Source organism: Capsaspora owczarzaki, assembly GCF_000151315.2.
Source record: "Capsaspora owczarzaki ATCC 30864 unplaced genomic scaffold supercont2.12, whole genome shotgun sequence".
Classification (NCBI taxonomy): Eukaryota; class Filasterea; order Ministeriida; family Capsasporidae; genus Capsaspora; species Capsaspora owczarzaki.
Genome location: NW_011887303.1, coordinates 911,871 through 928,217, shown reverse-complemented (window position 1 = coordinate 928,217; position 16,347 = coordinate 911,871). Strand labels below are relative to the sequence as shown.

Here is a 16,347-nt window from a genome sequence, read left to right as displayed (position 1 = left end):
GGCCGTCGAGATTGAAGAGCAGCAACTCATGTGCGCCCTGTTCTCCGATGCCCTGCTGGGGGCCTAGGAGAACGGTGTGATCACGCAAGAGTCGATTGACGATTACGACTCGGCGCTCATGTTTGCCATTCCGCGCCTGGCCGTGGTGCACGGCATTCTGGGTCGCAACGGCGGCCTTGTGCACGTTGCAGCCTATGGTCGCGGTCGAGGAGGCTCCTCCGCGAGCAGTCAGCAGCTTGCGATTGGCGCCGCCCCAACTCCCGCCAAACTCCCGCAGGACAACCCCAGCAGTTCGCTTTTTGACTTTACTGCCCCCGCCCAGATGCCATTCCTGTTTCGCACATACTTTACCGACCTGGAAGCTCTGTCTCAGCGGGTGCTCGCGACGCCCATGCCCGTGCTCTGGGCTGCTTGCAAGCTCTTGTGCCAGGATGTTGTCGACGATGCTCTTGATGATTCTGGAGCAGCAGAGAGTGCCGAGAGCGCGTCGTTGCCCGGTGTCGCCCAAGAGCTGTTTACACAAATTGCCGGTGTGGCCGACAAGTTGCAAAGCGACGCCAACGCCGTGCACTTTCGAGCGATTCTGAAAACCGTGTTCAAGTTGCACGAGGTCGCACCGACTGTGCCGCAGGCGCCCAGCAAGCCTTCCGCACTTGCTGCAGCCACGTCCACCCTGGCAAGCTCGGCCACAGCTGCAGCGCCACCGTCCCCCGAGCCAGAGCAGCAGTACGAAGGGCGCATTCGATCGGCGAGTCTGCTTTCGCAGCGTCTCGACCACGTGCAGGCTCCTCCAGTGTGGGTGTCCAACGAGTCTTCCACATCCTGCACGCTGTGCCAAGAGCCATTCACAATGTTCCGGCGGCGCCACCACTGCCGTAACTGCGGTAGTCTGTTTTGCGGGCAGTGCTCCAGCAATACGGTTCACTTGCCGCAGTTTGGCTTCCAAGCTGCTGTCCGCGTCTGTGTCACCTGCTACTCTCACTGCAGTAACTCGCAGTGATGGAATGCGGGCGTTCAGCGTCTCGGCTTCAAGCTTGGTTGGATTGTTTGATTGTTTGATTGTTTTGTTGATATTTCTGCTGATTCTTTTTCTTTCTTTTCATTGATCTGTGTGTCATGGATGCACTTGTAACTGTATGCGCGATGGTGGTGGTGGTTGTGCCTTCATTGTTATCAAAAACCCGGATGTTACAAATTTTTGGTTTTCGTTCTGTTGCGAACTGGGCTCATGCCTCATCCGTCTTCCTCTCATTCTTTACTATAATCATCAGTAACACGATACCTGCGCATTCATCCTTTCCTAGGTTTCGTTGCGGGTAAGGTCGTGAACAAGTTCAATTTCACTTTTGATTTCGAAAGGCAAGACACGGTTGCCCCGTTTTGCGTCTTTGCTTCTTCTCCCCCAAATATTCGTTGTGCCCTTTGTATTCCTTCCTTCCTTCCTTCCTTCCTTCCTTCTTTCCTCTCGATATCGATGTGCAACAACTTCTTCGTTTCGTGGTTTTGCTTTTTTTTTTTTCTCTTCTGGTTTTGGCGCCATTTTTTCCTCCATCACTCTTTTTTAAAAACTCAAACTCCGTCTCGTTCTCTTCACAAGAACACTCGGCCGGATTTTTTTGTTTTTCAAACCCTTCCTCCAACAACAACAACAACAACTCAACAATGGTAACCCATTCCATCTCACACTCGTCTCTCGAACGTGTGTTCTCTGCTGCGTTGCATTGAGCCTTTGAGTGCCAGGAAGGAAATCAAAGTCGTGGGGCGCGTGCTCTTTTTTTTTTTTTTTTTTTTTTTCTTCTTTGACTGTCTCTGCACTGTCTCTGCCTTTTCCCCCCCAGCTCTCCTCCCTTGTCTTCAACAGCTGCGCTTGCTTTTGCTGCCATTGTGGCGAATGGGGGGGGGGCGGACCGCGGCCCAGTGCTTTGCTCATTGGCTGACGGAATGGAGCGCAAAAACGGCCAAACAGTTTGAGAATGAGATCAGCATTTTTTTTTCTTTCTTCTGTCTTTTCCTTCGCTCTTTTCCTTTGCTCTGCTCGTCCACTCGCGTTCCTTCACACACACACGCGCGCGCACACACACACACACTTCACTCTCCTCTCTTCCGTTGACATTGGCTTCCCGCCACGTCCTCGTTGATGAAGAAACGGTTTTTTCGCGCTCGTTTTTTTTTTTCCTTTTTTTTTTGGCGCCATTTTTTTTTGTTGGTTTTTTCGCTGATTTCATTTCCTTGCTTGTTTTTTTTTTGAATCGCAGCGCGAAGTCATCTCCGTCCACGTCGGTCAGGCTGGTGTCCAGATCGGTAACGCCTGCTGGGAGCTCTACTGCCTCGAGCACGGCATCAACCCCGACGGCCGCGTCACCGAGTCGCGCCCCAACGCGACCGACGACTCGTTCTCGACCTTCTTCTCGGAGACCGAGTCTGGCAAGCACGTCCCGCGCGCCATCTATGTCGATCTCGAGCCCTCCGTCATTGACGTTGTCCGCAACGGCTCGTTCAAGACCCTCTTCCACCCCGAGCAGCTCATCTCTGGCAAGGAGGACGCCGCCAACAACTACGCCCGCGGCCACTACACTGTCGGCAAGGAGATTATCGACTCTGTCCTCGACAAGATCCGCCGTCTTGCGGACAACTGCACCGGTCTCCAGGGCTTCCTCGTCTTCCACTCGTTCGGCGGTGGCACGGGCTCTGGCTTCACCTCGCTCCTCATGGAGCGCCTGTCGCACGACTATGGCAAGAAGTCCAAGCTCGAGTTCTCGGTCTACCCCGCTCCCCAGGTCTCGACCGCCGTCGTTGAGCCCTACAACTCGATTCTGACCACCCACACCACCCTCGAGCACTCTGACTGCTCGTTCATGGTCGACAACGAGGCCATCTACGACATTTGCCGCCGCAACCTCGGCATTGAGCGCCCCTCGTACACCAACCTCAACCGCCTCATCTCGCAGGTCGTCTCGTCCATCACCGCCTCGCTCCGCTTCCAGGGCGCCCTCAACGTCGACTTGAACGAGTTCCAGACCAACCTCGTGCCCTACCCCCGCATCCACTTCCCGCTCTCCACCTACGCCCCCGTCGTCTCGGTCGAGAAGGCCTCGCACGAGAACATGTCGGTTGCTGAGATCACCTCGGCCTGCTTTGACCCTGCCAACCAGATGGTCAAGTGCGACCCCCGCCACGGCAAGTACATGGCCTGCTGCCTCCTGTACCGCGGTGACGTCGTCCCCAAGGACGTCTCGGCTGCCATCGCCTCCATCAAGACCAAGCGCACCATCCAGTTTGTCGACTGGTGCCCCACCGGCTTCAAGGTCGGCATCAACTCGCGCTCGCCCCAGACCGTCCCCAACGGCGACCTCGCCAAGGTCCAGCGCGCTGTCTGCATGCTCTCCAACACCACCGCCATCGCCGAGGCCTGGGCTCGTCTTGACTACAAGTTCGATCTCATGTACGCCAAGCGCGCCTTCGTCCACTGGTACGTCGGTGAGGGCATGGAGGAAGGCGAGTTTGCTGAGGCTCGCGAGGATCTTGCCGCCCTCGAGAAGGACTACGAGGAAGTTGGCGTCGACTCCAACGAGGCTGAGGCTGGCGCTGCCGGCGACGAGTTCTAAACTGACATCGCTCGTGCTTGTGCTCGTGGTGATGTGTTGTTGGTTTTTTCAACTCTTTTCCCCCTCCCTTCTTGTCACTTCCCCATCTCGCTCTACCCCACTCCCCTTTCCCTCCGCTGCTCCCGTTGATAAAAAAGGCCTTGTGTATGCCCGTTGTTGATTTGAAAACATTGTTGAGTTGAAAGAAGCATGTTGAGTGCATTTGTTCCAAGTGCACCCACATCAATACAAAACCCCCTTCCATTCAGTTTCCATCTTGTTTCAGTGGTTGTTGGTCTTTCCTTGCTCCATCTTGCTTCGAGACCTTTTCAGCTTGAACGGTTTTGTTTCCTATGCTGTTCCCATTCGTTTTTTTTGTTTTTTGGTTTTCTTTGAACAATGAGCACACGGCGCCGCTCTCTCGGTACGGCCATCCTCCGCTTCCATGCCATTAACCCCCCCCCATCAAACCACCCAATCCTCACCTCCACACTGTAGCGCATCATCATCATCGCGAGCCAGCCAAAGCAGCAGCAGCAGCAGCAGCAGCAGCAGCCGCGCGAATGCGTTTTGAGTGAAACGGTTTCACATTTTTGAGCCATTTCGCGCCACTTTGCTGCGTTGTGTTTGCTAGCTGTTCAGCCGTCGCTCGTCAGTCGCAGCCACGCTAGAGGCAGAGTATTCGTCTATGCGTGTGTGATGGCACTTGGTTGAATGGGCGTCCGCTCTCCCGCTCTCTCGCTCCCTCTCGCTTCAATGGCTTGCTCTTGCCTGCGCCATTTTTTTTTTCTTGGCCGCTTTCGTTCTCTGGTGCCCCCACCCCCACGTCTGTGATACCCCAACATGTCGCTTACTGCTGTGCTTTCTTTCTTTTGGGAAACCGCTCGGTGCAGGCAAAGGGGCAGCCGCTGCTGCGCTTCCTGCTGGAACATCCATTGCGCACTACTTTGTTCAGTCCTCCGCCACGACCAGCACAGCGCGACCAGCTGCCGCCGAGCCGCAGAATGACGAAGTGGCAACGCTGGGCTTCCCTCACGAATCGCCGCGGAGAGGTGGAAATCCTCTGCTGTCGTTCTCGGCGGGTCCCGTCATCGACGCCGCTGGGAGCAAGACGTCCTTCCTTGCATTGTCGAGCAAGTCACCCGCTGCACGCCGACAGGCAGCAGTCGAATCAAGTGTGCAAAACAGCGTCGCAATTGCTGCATCTTCGGTATTGCACGATTCGTCGTTTTCCAAGCCTCAAACGAAGCGCCAACTGTTGCCCATCAATCCGAGCGTCGCTCCGCCTTCGGGTGCAGCTTTGGAAAGTAGCAGTGATAGCAGGAGCACCAAGCACTTGCCGGATCTGATTGTGCTCGATGCACCAACCCGTGAGCAGCAGGCAGCGGACGTTCGTTCAGTGCTCGCAGCGGCGGCTCCAGCACCGAATCTGGTTGTGGCAAACGCTCCTTCCGAACGGTCTCCGCTGTTTGTGACAGCGCAACAGCAGTTGAGAGATCGCGCCCTATTGGCTCTAGACCAACCAGAGTCCTTGAGCACCCGCGCCGAATCACTGGAGGTATTCAAGCCCAAAATCCAGCCTCGCCTCTTGCAGCGTGCCAGGAGCACGCGAGACCTCCCGTTCTCCAAACGCAGGCGAATCGACGCGACTGGAGGAAGTGGCATGGATCTGGATGACGACGACGACGACGAGGATGGTAACGGAGTCGTGGAGTGGCAGAGCTCTTTTGCGACGGCACCTCGAGTCGGAGGAGTCTACACAGCCTCGGCTTTGGAGCGACTCTCCACCGTTACCTCTTTTGCGAGTGGCGATTGCCAACCAACGTCTGCCGCCGACCTGACTGTTCGACCGTCAAAGGAGCGGGAGCGGCGCACGACCCCGGTCAAGCAATCTCGCCAAGCAATCCAACAGCAGCCAGCCGCATGTCCAGCAACGCCAAATGCCAGTCGGGCATCCAAATCGTCGTCTTCACCCATGTCGCCACGGACGCCAGCTCAGCGATCCTCGTCCAGGCTACAAACGGACACGTCGCTCCCCGCCGTCCGTTCGAGCGAATTGGAAACCATGATGTCCCTGCTTCACGGTGCCTCTTCGTCCCTGTCTACATCTGCTATTCATGGATTGTCACCCCCTGCCATTCGCGGCGGCAGTCTCGACACGCCACGCTCGACAAGAATCAACAAAATGCCAGATCTTACCGAGTCGCCCTCTGCATTTTCCTTCTCGGCGTCGCTGCCCGACAGCTGTTCCGAGGAAGGATCGCTATTGCAGCTTTGGTCTGCACCACTTCTTCCTTCAGCCGAGCCTGCGGATGGCGCCTCGTCCGCGAGACCACCAGCCACGACAGCCGCAGCAGTGGTTTCTCCTCGCGCCAACAGGACTCCTCGCCGAGCGGCTTCCCTTGCGGCAGCTGCGGCCTTAGTTCCGAGTCCATCACTGCGCCGGGCTCGTACATCGTAAGTAAACAATGACTTTTTTTTTTTTTTTTTTTTTTTTTTTTCGTGGAAGTGCCATCCGTCTCATGCATGAAACTATGTTGTTGGGTGCGTGATGGTGTGGCAGAACCGGCATCAAGTCGTCATCTCGAGCTCGTGCTGTGCTTCCGGTCAATTCCGACTTGGTCATGAGCGTCAAGCAGTTAATACAGTCATCGCAGCAGCAGCACACATCGGGAGGATCGCGCGCGACTTTGGTAGTGATCCCCGCATCATCATCGTCGTCCGTGGTGGAAACTCCTCAGCCCAGCCTTTCCGAAGCGAGCTCTGCCATGCTGATGGATTCCGGCTGCGACTTTGAGTTTTCGCAGCAGCAGCTCGCCGAGCTCGAAACGGACGACATGCTTTCTGATGACAGCACCAGTCCAAACGCCGCCGACAATCAGGCGTTTGGCGATGAAGAGAATGACGACGGGTTCCAGCTGACGCCGGAACTGGCCTTGGCAATCGACCAGGTGGAAATTATGTCGCAATCGATGCCTCCACGAGCGGCAGCTGCTGTGTATCTTCCCGTAAAATCCGCGAGCTCAACGGGTGTGTTTGCTTCTTCAGCTGCGCCCGCGGCGACCGCGCACAAGCCGCCGACATCTGCTTTCGCTCACGCGCGCAATCCGAGTGCCTCATCCACTTGCACAACCACGCGGACGGCCAGCAACGCACCGCAACGAGCAAGCACCCGTCCGCCGAGCTCACGATCAACCAACGCGACTTCTAGCAGCTCGGCTTCCTCTGCGCTGCCCAGGCGCATTTGTTCACAAGAAGAGATCAACGCAAAGAAGGCACGGGCGTTCCAACGGCTTCGTGAGCGCGGGCTTTCCCAAACCTTGTCGCAATAAAGCAGCGGACGGGTTGCATGAATCAGTCATATGAGTTGCGAGTTTATGGCCACCAAATACACACTGGTTTTTTTATTTTCTCGCTTCAGTGCATCATTGGGCCAGCGACCCGTCCGTCAAGCGGAAGTGTTTGTTCTCGAGAATGCTGTTGCCCTTGTGTTTGAGTGACAGCTGCACCCCAAGGAAGCGCTTGTACTGCTCGTCTGGCAAGATTCGTACGCTCCCGGCAATGATGTCATCCTGTTGAATAGGCACGGGGTCGAGTAGCCGGAATAGAGTTTGTCGCCAGTGCGTCGGTGGAGCGTCCGGTGACGTTGAGAGCACGATGGGCTCCTTTGTGCCTTGCTCGGTTTGCTCTGCGGTGAGTCCAAAAAAAAAAAAAAAAAAAAAAAAAAAAAAAAAAAAAAAAAAAAAAAGAGCATTTCCCAAAGAAGAGACAAAAACTGTGAGCATACACATCTTGATATCTGGTATCCAGCCCCTCGAATTCATGGCAGCACCTACCGAGTCGGACGCGCTTGCGAGCGGTTGTCTGTGCCGTCTCGCGATCGCTCGACTCTGGTTGCGCGACAGCTTGTCCGTCCGTTTCATCGGAAAAGCATGGAAACTCGACGTCAAACCACGCGGCGATGGCATGCATCTCGTTGGAGACGATGGCACGGAAGGCAAAGGTGCCGGAGATGCTGCGCAGCTCGGCGAGTGTCAAGGTGTTGCAGTCAATGCTGACCGCTTGAACAGGCCAGGCAAGGCATTGCTCGGGTTCGATGGGGTCGATGGCCACCTCTTCGTGCAGACACTGCTTGGCAAAAGTGCCGAGTGAAGCCATCGAGATGCCGTAACGTTCCTTCGGGAATGTGCTCCAGAAGGCAACTTTCTCTTCAGCCAGGTACGGCTCGTGCACCGGGCACATGTAGAGCGTCGCGGCGCTCGGCAGCATGAGCCCGGTGTCCTTGTTCAGCCAGCGATCGCGAGCCAGCAAGACTGACTCGAACATGGACTCGTAAAACAAAAAGTATCCCATCCATTCGCTCACAATAACATCGACCTTTTCCGGCAGATCAACGTCCTCGACCCGTCCATGAATGACTTGAACAGTGTCCTGCACGTTGTTTTCCATGACAATCAGCCGCGCTTGCTTGGCCATGTCGCTTGCTTCGATCGCGTAAACTGAGCGCACGAGCGTCCCCCCAAAATGTGAGTACAAAGTTGTCCATCCCCGAATCCCCGAGTCAATCAGCAATGTCTACACGTCGACATTGAATCATTGCCTTTGCTTTTTGTTCTTTATTTTACCTTTCCGTGCGCCTGCCTGTGCGCAAAAGACGCTCAGAATGCCAGTGCCGGCACCCACGTCGCACACAGCCTTGCCTCGGATGCGGTCGCCCAGCGCAAAGATCGCTCGGCGGTACGTTGCCGTTCTTGCAGCATTTTTGTCATCACCATCAACAAGGCAAAAGTCGAGTCAGTTGAGAAGTTGAACGGCGGGGGCTTCCATGTGCCAGCAGCAGTTCAATCCTGTGGAAACGACAAGTACATCCCCTCCCTTTCCCCCAAGCCTCATGCTTTTGCTCGTTTACCGCGCTTCGTCACGGATCATGTCCTCGTGGATGTGGATGGACGCATACGACTTGAAGTACGGCGCATCGGACGTGTCTGGCGTGGTCGTCGTCGTTGCACCAGTCGCAGTCGCAGACATGTTCTGGTTTGTTTTGTTCAAACGTTCTCAGAAATGAAGACTGACACAAAAGTAAGATTGCAAAGCACACACACACACACACACATACGCCGGACTGAGATTTACTCCAACCGAAAAATGGCTCAGAGCTCAGTCGTTTTCACCATCACTACTTTGCTTGAAACACACACAATGGCTGCAGGACCATTGCCGCAGTTTGTCATGCGCGCCACCGTGCTTGGCGCGTGCATTGGCGGCACTGCGTTCTTCGGAGCGCCGTATCTCGAGCGTCAAGTCGAGCAAGCGCTCGCTGCCCAGTGAGTGTGGTTGGGTGGAGGAGGAGGAGGAGTCCGGGGTGAGAGAGGGTTAGGATGGGGCTTGGGGAGTGGCGTTAGAGTATGGCTTTGCTTTGCTACTGTATCGTCAGCGCCATACTCGCGTGCTACTTTATCGCAATAACATGCAAACATGGGCATCGTTTGTTACGAACATTGCTGAAAATCGTAATCGCTGGCAAAGAGAGTAAAGAAGCTCACAAAACAAATTCGTCTCGTTTGCTCAGAGTCGCCAACGATGTTCCACTCCATCCAGCATACCTCGCGCAAATCCACCGAATCGGAACTGCAATGGGCATGGACATGGATCGCATCAAGGTTGTCGTCGCAAACAAGCCTTCCATGCCAGCGAGCTCAGGTACAACGCTTCACAAACAAACTGAGTTGGTTGAGATCAACACAACGAGCACCTCCTTCCGTCGCCGCTGGTCGAATGAAACACACATACTATTGATCAATGCTGCTTTTTCTGACATTTGTGGAATTTCCCTCTTGTCTCGCTGCAAAAACAGGCACTCGGTTAAATCCGAGGACAAGTGCGCTGCTCGTCCTGCCTCGCGCATTCCCGGAGCGATTCAACGCCAATGCCCATGAGCAAGATTTGGCTATTGCTGCGCGCATGTACGAGTCTGTTGTGCCTGCAGGTAGCCGCAAGGGCGATCGCGTGCTGGTTGTCCCTCACAACGATTTCCGCGAGAGCGCCAGCAAGCTGCAACAGTACCCACCGTTGACATTGGCACCACAGGAGCAGTTTGTGATTGCTCACGAGCTGGCGCATATTCGCAGCGAGGGTATGTTGGCCTCCCTAACCAACCAGAAACGCTGCTGATCGCAACGAGTTGTACAGTGAAAAATTCTGACGCATCCCGCTTTTGCTTTTTCTGGTCTAGATACGCTCAAGCGCTGGATGTCTGACTCGATGATGATTTGCATGCTTGTGCTGCTCCCACTGACTCTGCGTCGATCGTATGGCGTTCGCCTTCCACTCGCCCTCGGCGTTGGTGTCGCCAGCGCGCCTTTTGCGCACATGCTTTCCATGGCGTATGGACGGCGGCTCGAGCTCAACGCCGATCGCGATGCTGCAAAAGCGGGATATGCCGCGGGTGGAATCCGGGTCATGACTGCCCTTGCCGAAGCGACCGACCCCATTCTTGAATCGCACCGCACACTCTTCATGCTCTCCGACCATCCTGCGCCGCGCACGCGCCTTGCCGAGCTCCTCAAGTATGCACCAAAGGAGCATCGAGCCGTGTCGGATGGAAATCTCTCTTCGGCTTGAGCCAGCCAGCCAGAGCAACCCCGCCGCATGTTTGATCGTATTGTACATTAGGCTTAATCTCAATTTCACTCGATCCACTATTCCCCCTCCTCCTGGACTGCGGCAGGAGTGATCATTTTATCCCTTATTTTTCCCCGTTTTGTTTTTCCCCATTTCCTTCTCTGAGTTTCAGTTTCAGTCCTTTTTTCTTTATCACCCAACGAAAATGTCCTTTGTTTGCGTTTACGACGAGACAAACGCTCAGCACGCACCGCCGGTCGAGTTCTACGCTGCCACCGGCTGGGAGAAGCACGTCGAAAAGCCCATCCGCACTGAGAAGGTAGAACACACAAACTCGATGGCTGAATCTCATCTCGAGACGCTCGAAGGGGTTTGGCTCTGAGCTACCGGGATTCGACCTCAACCTGTCAACCGTTTTCCCCCACTTTTCGTTCAACGTGCGCTTATTCATCCATCTGTCATTGCATGTCATCGTGTTTGCTTGATCAGATCCTGACGAGCCTCAAGGCGACGTTCGGCGATCGCCTTGCTCTGGTTGCGCCGCGCAGCGAGCACTATGGCAAGGAGCACCTGCTCGCCGTGCACGATGCAGCGTACCTCGAGTGGCTCGAAGTCGCCTGGTCCAACTACGCCGAGTTCCGCAAGCTGCGCTTCAACGACGACAAGACGGTCGAGCACGGCCTGATCCCCGACGTCTTTACGTTCGGCCCGCGGCACCAGCTGCCCAAGTGCAAGTCCCTCCATGCAGGCCACTACTGCTTTGACACTTACACTCCCATCATGGTGAGTTGGATGCAACGAAGATGATGATGGCAGTGACGATTGGCGATCGTCTCGCTCCCAAACTGTGCTGTCTGAGTTTGTGTGATTTGCAACTCACTTATTGCGATGGAAACAACAACATCACAACATCACATCATCACAACAAAAACAAATCCCCCAACGACAGCCGGCGACGTATGATGCTGCGGTGCGTTGCGGAGCTCATGTCGCGCTGACTGGCGCTGATCTGCTGAACGAGCAGAACAATGCGCGCACTGCTGGCGAGGCTGCCCCGACCGTCTACGCGCTCTGCCGTCCTCCGGGCCATCACGCCGGAGCCGATTACTATGGTGGCTACTGCTATTTGAACAACGCTGCGATTGCTGTACGTCGCTTTTTCGAATTTTGTTGTTGCGTGTATTTGTTGGTTTATGACGTTTGAATGGTGCTCTCTCACTTTGCACTCTCGCTCCTCATTGCAGGTCGCTCACCTCAAAACGCTCGGGCATGCTCGCATCTCCATCTTGGATATCGACTACCACCATGGAAACGGCACCCAGGACATTTTCTTCCATGATCCGGCGGTTCAGTACGTGTCCATTCACGGCGACCCCGATGCAGAGTTCCCGTACTACTCTGGCTACGCTTCGGAGGTCGGAGAGCACAATCAGGCTCTCAATCTGCCGCTTCCTCTGTTCAGCGGGGAGGTGCCCTATCAGGAGGCGCTGAAGAAGGCTGTCAAGGCCATTTCCGCCTTCGGCCCCACCATTCTCGTCGTGAGCTTGGGCGTGGATACGCAGCTGGTATGTCGCCCCAAAACGGGTACAGATTGATCGAAATTAGAGTGACGATTGCGACAATTTTTTTTGGGGTACTTGAGGGATTTTGGCTTTTTCTCTTTTGTATTTCTAACTTCTCCATGTCGTTCACTCGTCGTGGTGGTTTTCAGAATGACCCGATGGGCACCTTCAAGCTCGTGGCGCCAATGTACAAGGCTGTGGGTGAGACCGTCCGGGCAGAGCTTGTGAACCTGCCGACTTTGGTCATTCAGGAGGGTGGCTACCGCTTGGAGACGATGGGTGACTGTGTTGCTCAGTTCATGGCGGCGTTCTGGCAGTGAGCAAGCAAGAGCAGCGCAATTTTCGAAGAGCGCGAAACATGAGCTGCAAAACGATTGAGTTTTACGCTGTCATAGCTCCGAATTTTTAAAATTACAAATAATTAGAAAAAGGAGTAACAAACACGAAGCAGCGCTTTTTACAACAAACGACGTAAATAGAAATCTCAAGTCGATTACACAGCCCCACAACAGGTGGTGATAAACCGTCGCATCGGCAGCGTTACTCGAGTTTGATCACAACATGAATGCGACCTTTCGGTGCCAAGGAAAGCCAAACATCGTTTTCGACGCCCTGTGGCAGCCGGGATAAGGGGAACGCCACACTTCCGCACAGTTCATCCTTGCCAAACCGGTCGTGGTCAAACACATCGAGTTCCATAATATACGAGTCTTTCACATCGCACATGAAATCGGCATTCCAAACTGGCTCGAGCGTTTTGTTAATGTGCTTGGTCTGTTTGAAGGATTACAACAATCATTGTCAGCACCGCGAATGACTCTAACCCCCGCTTCTCGCCTCCGTTGATTACCTTGAACTGAAGCCGATCGTCCAGCTTGACAGTGCAGTAAGGGTCGCTTTTGCCCCCCACATCTTTTGCGGCCAAGTTCTCGGCCTCGACCAGAGTGAGATGCAGTCGACCAGTAACGGACGGAAACTCGCCCTAGAGAGGCAGAAGACAAAAAAAAACCATTTGAGCGATCAAGTTCATGCACAACAAGCACAACAGCCAAACGCATGGCAGAAAAAGTATCAAACTAACCAAATCATGCGTTGGGAGACCTGCGGCTGCGGGATTGGAGATGGAGTTCTTGCGCTTGACCCATCGTTTGACTGCGCGCGTGTGGCAAGAACGGAACCACAGAAGTCAGTACGGTCGCAAGATAACGACAAACACCTCCAACAGCATCACCGACCACAAAAACAGCCATACCTGCTCGCTCTTTGAGAGGGAGAACAACGTCCATGAACTGTTTTCGCATGGACTCCTCCGAAAAGAAGGTGCGATATCGCCTGACTCCTGCTCCGTCGTCGTACTCAAGGCCAACACAATGCGACGGCAGGAGCAAGTCTAGTCGGTCCTTCGCCTTGGCTAGATCCTTTTCAAGCGCTTGAAGCTTTGCAGTCGCTTCGGCAGCCTCCAGTTTGGCCCACTCCTTCTTTGTTTCGGAAGGCATGGCTGATATCATGCGATTGGCGGCCTCAGCCACGCGGCGTTCAATCGTGACTTTGCCCGCGAGCTCATCGTGAAGTGTTTGGATTTCCTTGAATTCTGAAAAAAACAAAACAAAACAAAACAAAAAAAGCAATGAAAAATCCATCAGAGGCGAAACGGAATTCAACATTACTTGCTGCAAAAAGGCAACGGCAAATGGATTGCATACCCTTGTCGTAGACGTTCTTGCCACGCCATTGTGTCAACACTTCGGCACGAGAAACATGCAGCGGACAGGCCCAGGTGCATTCAAACTTGGTGTCTTTGGAGAAGACGGATGTCGAGTCCTTGACGCAGAGAATGAGATCGTTCAAGACAATCAAGTGCCTGCGATGCCGATTCACACCCGTGGTTAACCCGAGCGAGGATGCGGCAGCCGTGACAAATTCGGCAGCGACTTTGCCGCCGATGGTACTGTTCAACTTTTTGCGCAAGCTTGCTTTCGACGTCTTGGGCTCCTCCGCGCGAGGCGGCGCCTTTCCGTTCGAGCTGCTACCGCTCGACTCTTCGTCCGTCAAGTACTCTTCCATGACGTCAAACGTTCCGAGATACATTCGATCTGGCTGCACAAATTGGGGCTGCAACAAGGAATTAAAATCGTCCAATCAAGTCATCACGAAACCAAATGAGCTCAATTTTCGAACAGAACAGAAGCAACAAGCAAGAGGGGGAGGGGCGGAGAGGCGTTCGTGACATACCCAGATATTGCCAATCTGCTTCTCGAGAACGGCGACTTGCTCAATGGCCTCGGCCTCACCCTTCTTGGCATCAATATACTTGGCGACCTCCTTGATGAGCACGATCGACTGTTCCAAGCCGTCGTTTGGGGGATGCCCTGCTTTGATGAACTTTTCCGAAAGACGCTAATTTCACAGCTGCAGGTTAGTTTTTTTTGTTTTGCGAGCAAAACAGGACCTTGGGAAGATTCTCAACCAAAAAAACTCGACACGTTCTGTCAGAAGGGACGTACTTGCAGCACCATGACATATCTTGGCGTTTGCTGAATTGGCGTGATGAGAAGGTCCTGGAGGTACCGTTTCTCGAAGCGGTTGGACGAGCTCTGAAGCAAACACGAAAGGTCACACAAAGGTGAATCACGACATGACACGGGCAACACGCTCAAACCTGCGATAAGCTTGGTGGCATGCTTACCTCAACCATTTCGCGGAACTTTTCATTCTTTTGCAGGCATCGCTTCAGCGTGAACGACGCTGCGCCGTACTTGTTCACAAACTTGGTGTAACAAGACGAGAACGAGCGTTCTGCCGACTTGCCCCACTATCAAAGTCGCCAACGTCGGTGAGCGTTCGTTGTTTCCACAAAAAAAAAAAAAAAAAAAAAAAAAAATAGGGGGAAAAAAACAGCCAACAAAGAAACGATAACGCCGATCCTTACCAGCGATAGAAACATGTTTGCAACGTCGTCAGGCTGAAGCATACCGCCTTTGCTGACATCCAAGGTCGAACTGGACAAATCGAGCGTCGATCCAGATGGCGATGGGCATGCACTGCCATTCGGAGAAGGGTCGCTACTCGCGGCGCTGGGAAACGTGGGAATGTTGAGCGACGTTGACGACTCTCGTGTGGCGCTGAGGGATGAGCTGGAGGTGGTCGCAAGCGATGTACTCGATTGAGAAGTATCGCGTGTGGCCGCGCGCGGTCGGGTCGGAGCCAATGCATCGATGGCCGGTTTCAACGCGGTCATGAACATTTCAAGTTGCGCTGCATGGCAGTTATACAAGGGCTCGACACGAGCAAAGATCGTGTCCATGTCGTCCGCCGACAGGATTGGATTTCCGGCTCGAAGCGCGTTTTGCAGTGGTTCATAGAATTTCTGGACACGTCAAGCAAGCAAGATGCGACAAGTTGGTGTGCATGATAGGTGTGTGTTGATTTCGCAACAACAACATCCAGAGCAAAAACAACAACAACTCAGAAGTGGGCTTTTGTGTTTACCGTTATCATGTGCTTGAGGCCTCCGACGTAGCTGATCTCGAGCTGAAGCAACTCTGCAGCGACTGTCATAAGAAAAAACGCAACAAAAAACATTCATGTAGAAGGTATTTAGCATCCACAAGTCAAGATGAAGATCGAGCGATGACACCAGCTCCAAATTCGGAAGAGCGGCATTGCATCGTCATCACATTGAACGCAGCCAACCACCACCCCAGACAATTCGGCGATGAAAGCAGCATCAAGCAAGCGACAAGCAATGCTCCATAGCCGAGCACGTAAGTTTCCTGCTGAGGAGAGGGGAGCGGTGTGAACAGGCTGAATGTATCTCGAGGTCGAAGGCGATCTTGAACGGATTCTTCCACCACCACCACCACAACCAGCACCTCACCCCCCCAGCACAGCATAGCCACCAGCATGGCACGCTCATCCCTACTCGCTTGTTTCTGGTACACGTTCCATTCCCCACCACACACACACTGTCTTACACTCTTCCCCGTTTTTTTTTTTTTGAATTTTTTTTGAATATGTTTTCGCATCTAGATTTCGAATGCAGTCGTAACAGTGAGTGCATTCGATCCCCCCCCCCACCCGAAGAAGGGTCGGGCCTGCAGCACCTGTTGTTGCCCCATTCAAGCATCGGTTGTCGCGTTGTGCTCTGTGTGCTTCACGTTGGACAGTGGTGGCAAGGCACAGGCCCGGCAGAACCAATGCGAGCACGCCCAACCCCCCTTTCTCTCTCTCGCCTTGATGTGACACAATGCATATACTCAATCTAAAGTGAATGAGTGCTGTTCAACGGTGCCAAGTCGTGCGTTGCTGTACCGTGGTCTGCCATTGTTGCCTCTCTATTGAAAGAACGAAAGAATAAAAAACAAAAAAAAAAAAATAAAGACAAAAAAAAGAGTGGAGGATTTGGGTTTGGATGAATATCGTGAACAGGAACTGAAAAGTTTACTAGAAGCAGGGAAAAGAACAAGACACAAAGCAACAGAACGAACGAAAAGTGAAAGTATCAGAAAAACAAGGACACGTACAGATGCTCAGCCTCGCTACAGAGTACTGGGAGCGTCAAAACAACATCTTCCGCTTGT

General features: G+C 53.8%; 6 protein-coding genes across 6 annotated transcripts; 4 read left to right on the top strand and 2 right to left on the bottom strand.

Annotated features, from left to right (window-relative positions):
* Positions 1–1,559: 1,559 nt before the first annotated feature.
* Positions 1,560–3,859, top strand: CAOG_06901 (tubulin alpha-1C chain). Its single transcript, XM_004344472.2, has 2 exons — positions 1,560–1,665; positions 2,256–3,859. Exons 1-2 carry the CDS (start codon positions 1,663–1,665, stop codon positions 3,603–3,605), a joined length of 1,353 nt encoding a protein of 450 aa, XP_004344522.1. The 5' UTR covers positions 1,560–1,662; the 3' UTR covers positions 3,606–3,859.
* Positions 3,860–3,967: 108 nt separating this feature from the next.
* CAOG_06900 (hypothetical protein) lies at positions 3,968–6,984 on the top strand. Its single transcript, XM_004344471.2, has 3 exons — positions 3,968–4,008; positions 4,478–6,041; positions 6,148–6,984. Exons 1-3 carry the CDS (start codon positions 3,984–3,986, stop codon positions 6,914–6,916), a joined length of 2,358 nt encoding a protein of 785 aa, XP_004344521.1. The 5' UTR covers positions 3,968–3,983; the 3' UTR covers positions 6,917–6,984.
* Positions 6,947–8,641, bottom strand: CAOG_06899 (protein arginine N-methyltransferase). The gene is made up of 4 exons (XM_004344470.2): positions 8,494–8,641; positions 8,210–8,334; positions 7,421–8,083; positions 6,947–7,272 (listed from the first exon to the last, which is right to left on the bottom strand). Exons 1-4 carry the CDS (start codon positions 8,610–8,612, stop codon positions 7,010–7,012), a joined length of 1,170 nt encoding a protein of 389 aa, XP_004344520.1. The 5' UTR covers positions 8,613–8,641; the 3' UTR covers positions 6,947–7,009.
* Positions 8,642–8,753: 112 nt separating this feature from the next.
* On the top strand, positions 8,754–10,338 carry CAOG_09015 (hypothetical protein). Its single transcript, XM_011272400.1, has 4 exons — positions 8,754–8,908; positions 9,154–9,284; positions 9,439–9,717; positions 9,817–10,338. The coding sequence occupies exons 1-4, from the start codon at positions 8,784–8,786 to the stop codon at positions 10,203–10,205; spliced, it is 924 nt and encodes a 307-aa protein (XP_011270702.1). The 5' UTR covers positions 8,754–8,783; the 3' UTR covers positions 10,206–10,338.
* Positions 10,316–12,209, top strand: CAOG_09014 (hypothetical protein). The gene is made up of 5 exons (XM_011272399.1): positions 10,316–10,524; positions 10,695–10,988; positions 11,155–11,352; positions 11,450–11,770; positions 11,917–12,209. The coding sequence occupies exons 1-5, from the start codon at positions 10,411–10,413 to the stop codon at positions 12,085–12,087; spliced, it is 1,098 nt and encodes a 365-aa protein (XP_011270701.1). The 5' UTR covers positions 10,316–10,410; the 3' UTR covers positions 12,088–12,209.
* On the bottom strand, positions 12,145–16,146 carry CAOG_06896 (hypothetical protein). Its single transcript, XM_004344467.2, has 11 exons — positions 16,079–16,146; positions 15,257–15,318; positions 14,697–15,134; positions 14,454–14,579; positions 14,272–14,361; positions 14,000–14,164; positions 13,471–13,879; positions 13,020–13,358; positions 12,849–12,919; positions 12,618–12,749; positions 12,145–12,541 (listed from the first exon to the last, which is right to left on the bottom strand). The coding sequence occupies exons 1-11, from the start codon at positions 16,089–16,091 to the stop codon at positions 12,308–12,310; spliced, it is 2,079 nt and encodes a 692-aa protein (XP_004344517.2). The 5' UTR covers positions 16,092–16,146; the 3' UTR covers positions 12,145–12,307.
* Positions 16,147–16,347: the final 201 nt, after the last annotated feature.

Coding starts and splice junctions, on each gene's coding strand:
- CAOG_06896 (XM_004344467.2), bottom strand. Junction 14,362..14,453: donor AGTTCCGCGAAATGGTTGAG/GTAAGCATGCCA, acceptor TGTTTGCTTCAG/AGCTCGTCCAACCGCTTCGA. Junction 12,750..12,848: donor GTCTCCCAACGCATGATTTG/GTTAGTTTGATA, acceptor CTGCCTCTCTAG/GGCGAGTTTCCGTCCGTTAC.
- CAOG_09015 (XM_011272400.1), top strand. CDS start 8,784: ATGGCTGCAGGACCATTGCCGCAGTTTGTCATGCGCGCCACCGTGCTT. Junction 8,909..9,153: donor GAGCAAGCGCTCGCTGCCCA/GTGAGTGTGGTT, acceptor TCGTTTGCTCAG/AGTCGCCAACGATGTTCCAC. Junction 9,285..9,438: donor TTCCATGCCAGCGAGCTCAG/GTACAACGCTTC, acceptor CTGCAAAAACAG/GCACTCGGTTAAATCCGAGG.
- CAOG_09014 (XM_011272399.1), top strand. CDS start 10,411: ATGTCCTTTGTTTGCGTTTACGACGAGACAAACGCTCAGCACGCACCG. Junction 11,353..11,449: donor TGAACAACGCTGCGATTGCT/GTACGTCGCTTT, acceptor TCCTCATTGCAG/GTCGCTCACCTCAAAACGCT. Junction 11,771..11,916: donor TGGGCGTGGATACGCAGCTG/GTATGTCGCCCC, acceptor GGTGGTTTTCAG/AATGACCCGATGGGCACCTT.
- CAOG_06900 (XM_004344471.2), top strand. CDS start 3,984: ATGAGCACACGGCGCCGCTCTCTCG. Junction 4,009..4,477: donor CACACGGCGCCGCTCTCTCG/GTACGGCCATCC, acceptor CGCTCGGTGCAG/GCAAAGGGGCAGCCGCTGCT. Junction 6,042..6,147: donor CTGCGCCGGGCTCGTACATC/GTAAGTAAACAA, acceptor ATGGTGTGGCAG/AACCGGCATCAAGTCGTCAT.
- CAOG_06899 (XM_004344470.2), bottom strand. CDS start 8,612: ATGTCTGCGACTGCGACTGGTGCAACGACGACGACCACGCCAGACACG. Junction 8,335..8,493: donor ATGATCCGTGACGAAGCGCG/GTAAACGAGCAA, acceptor AAATGCTGCAAG/AACGGCAACGTACCGCCGAG. Junction 8,084..8,209: donor ACAGGCAGGCGCACGGAAAG/GTAAAATAAAGA, acceptor TCGTGCGCTCAG/TTTACGCGATCGAAGCAAGC.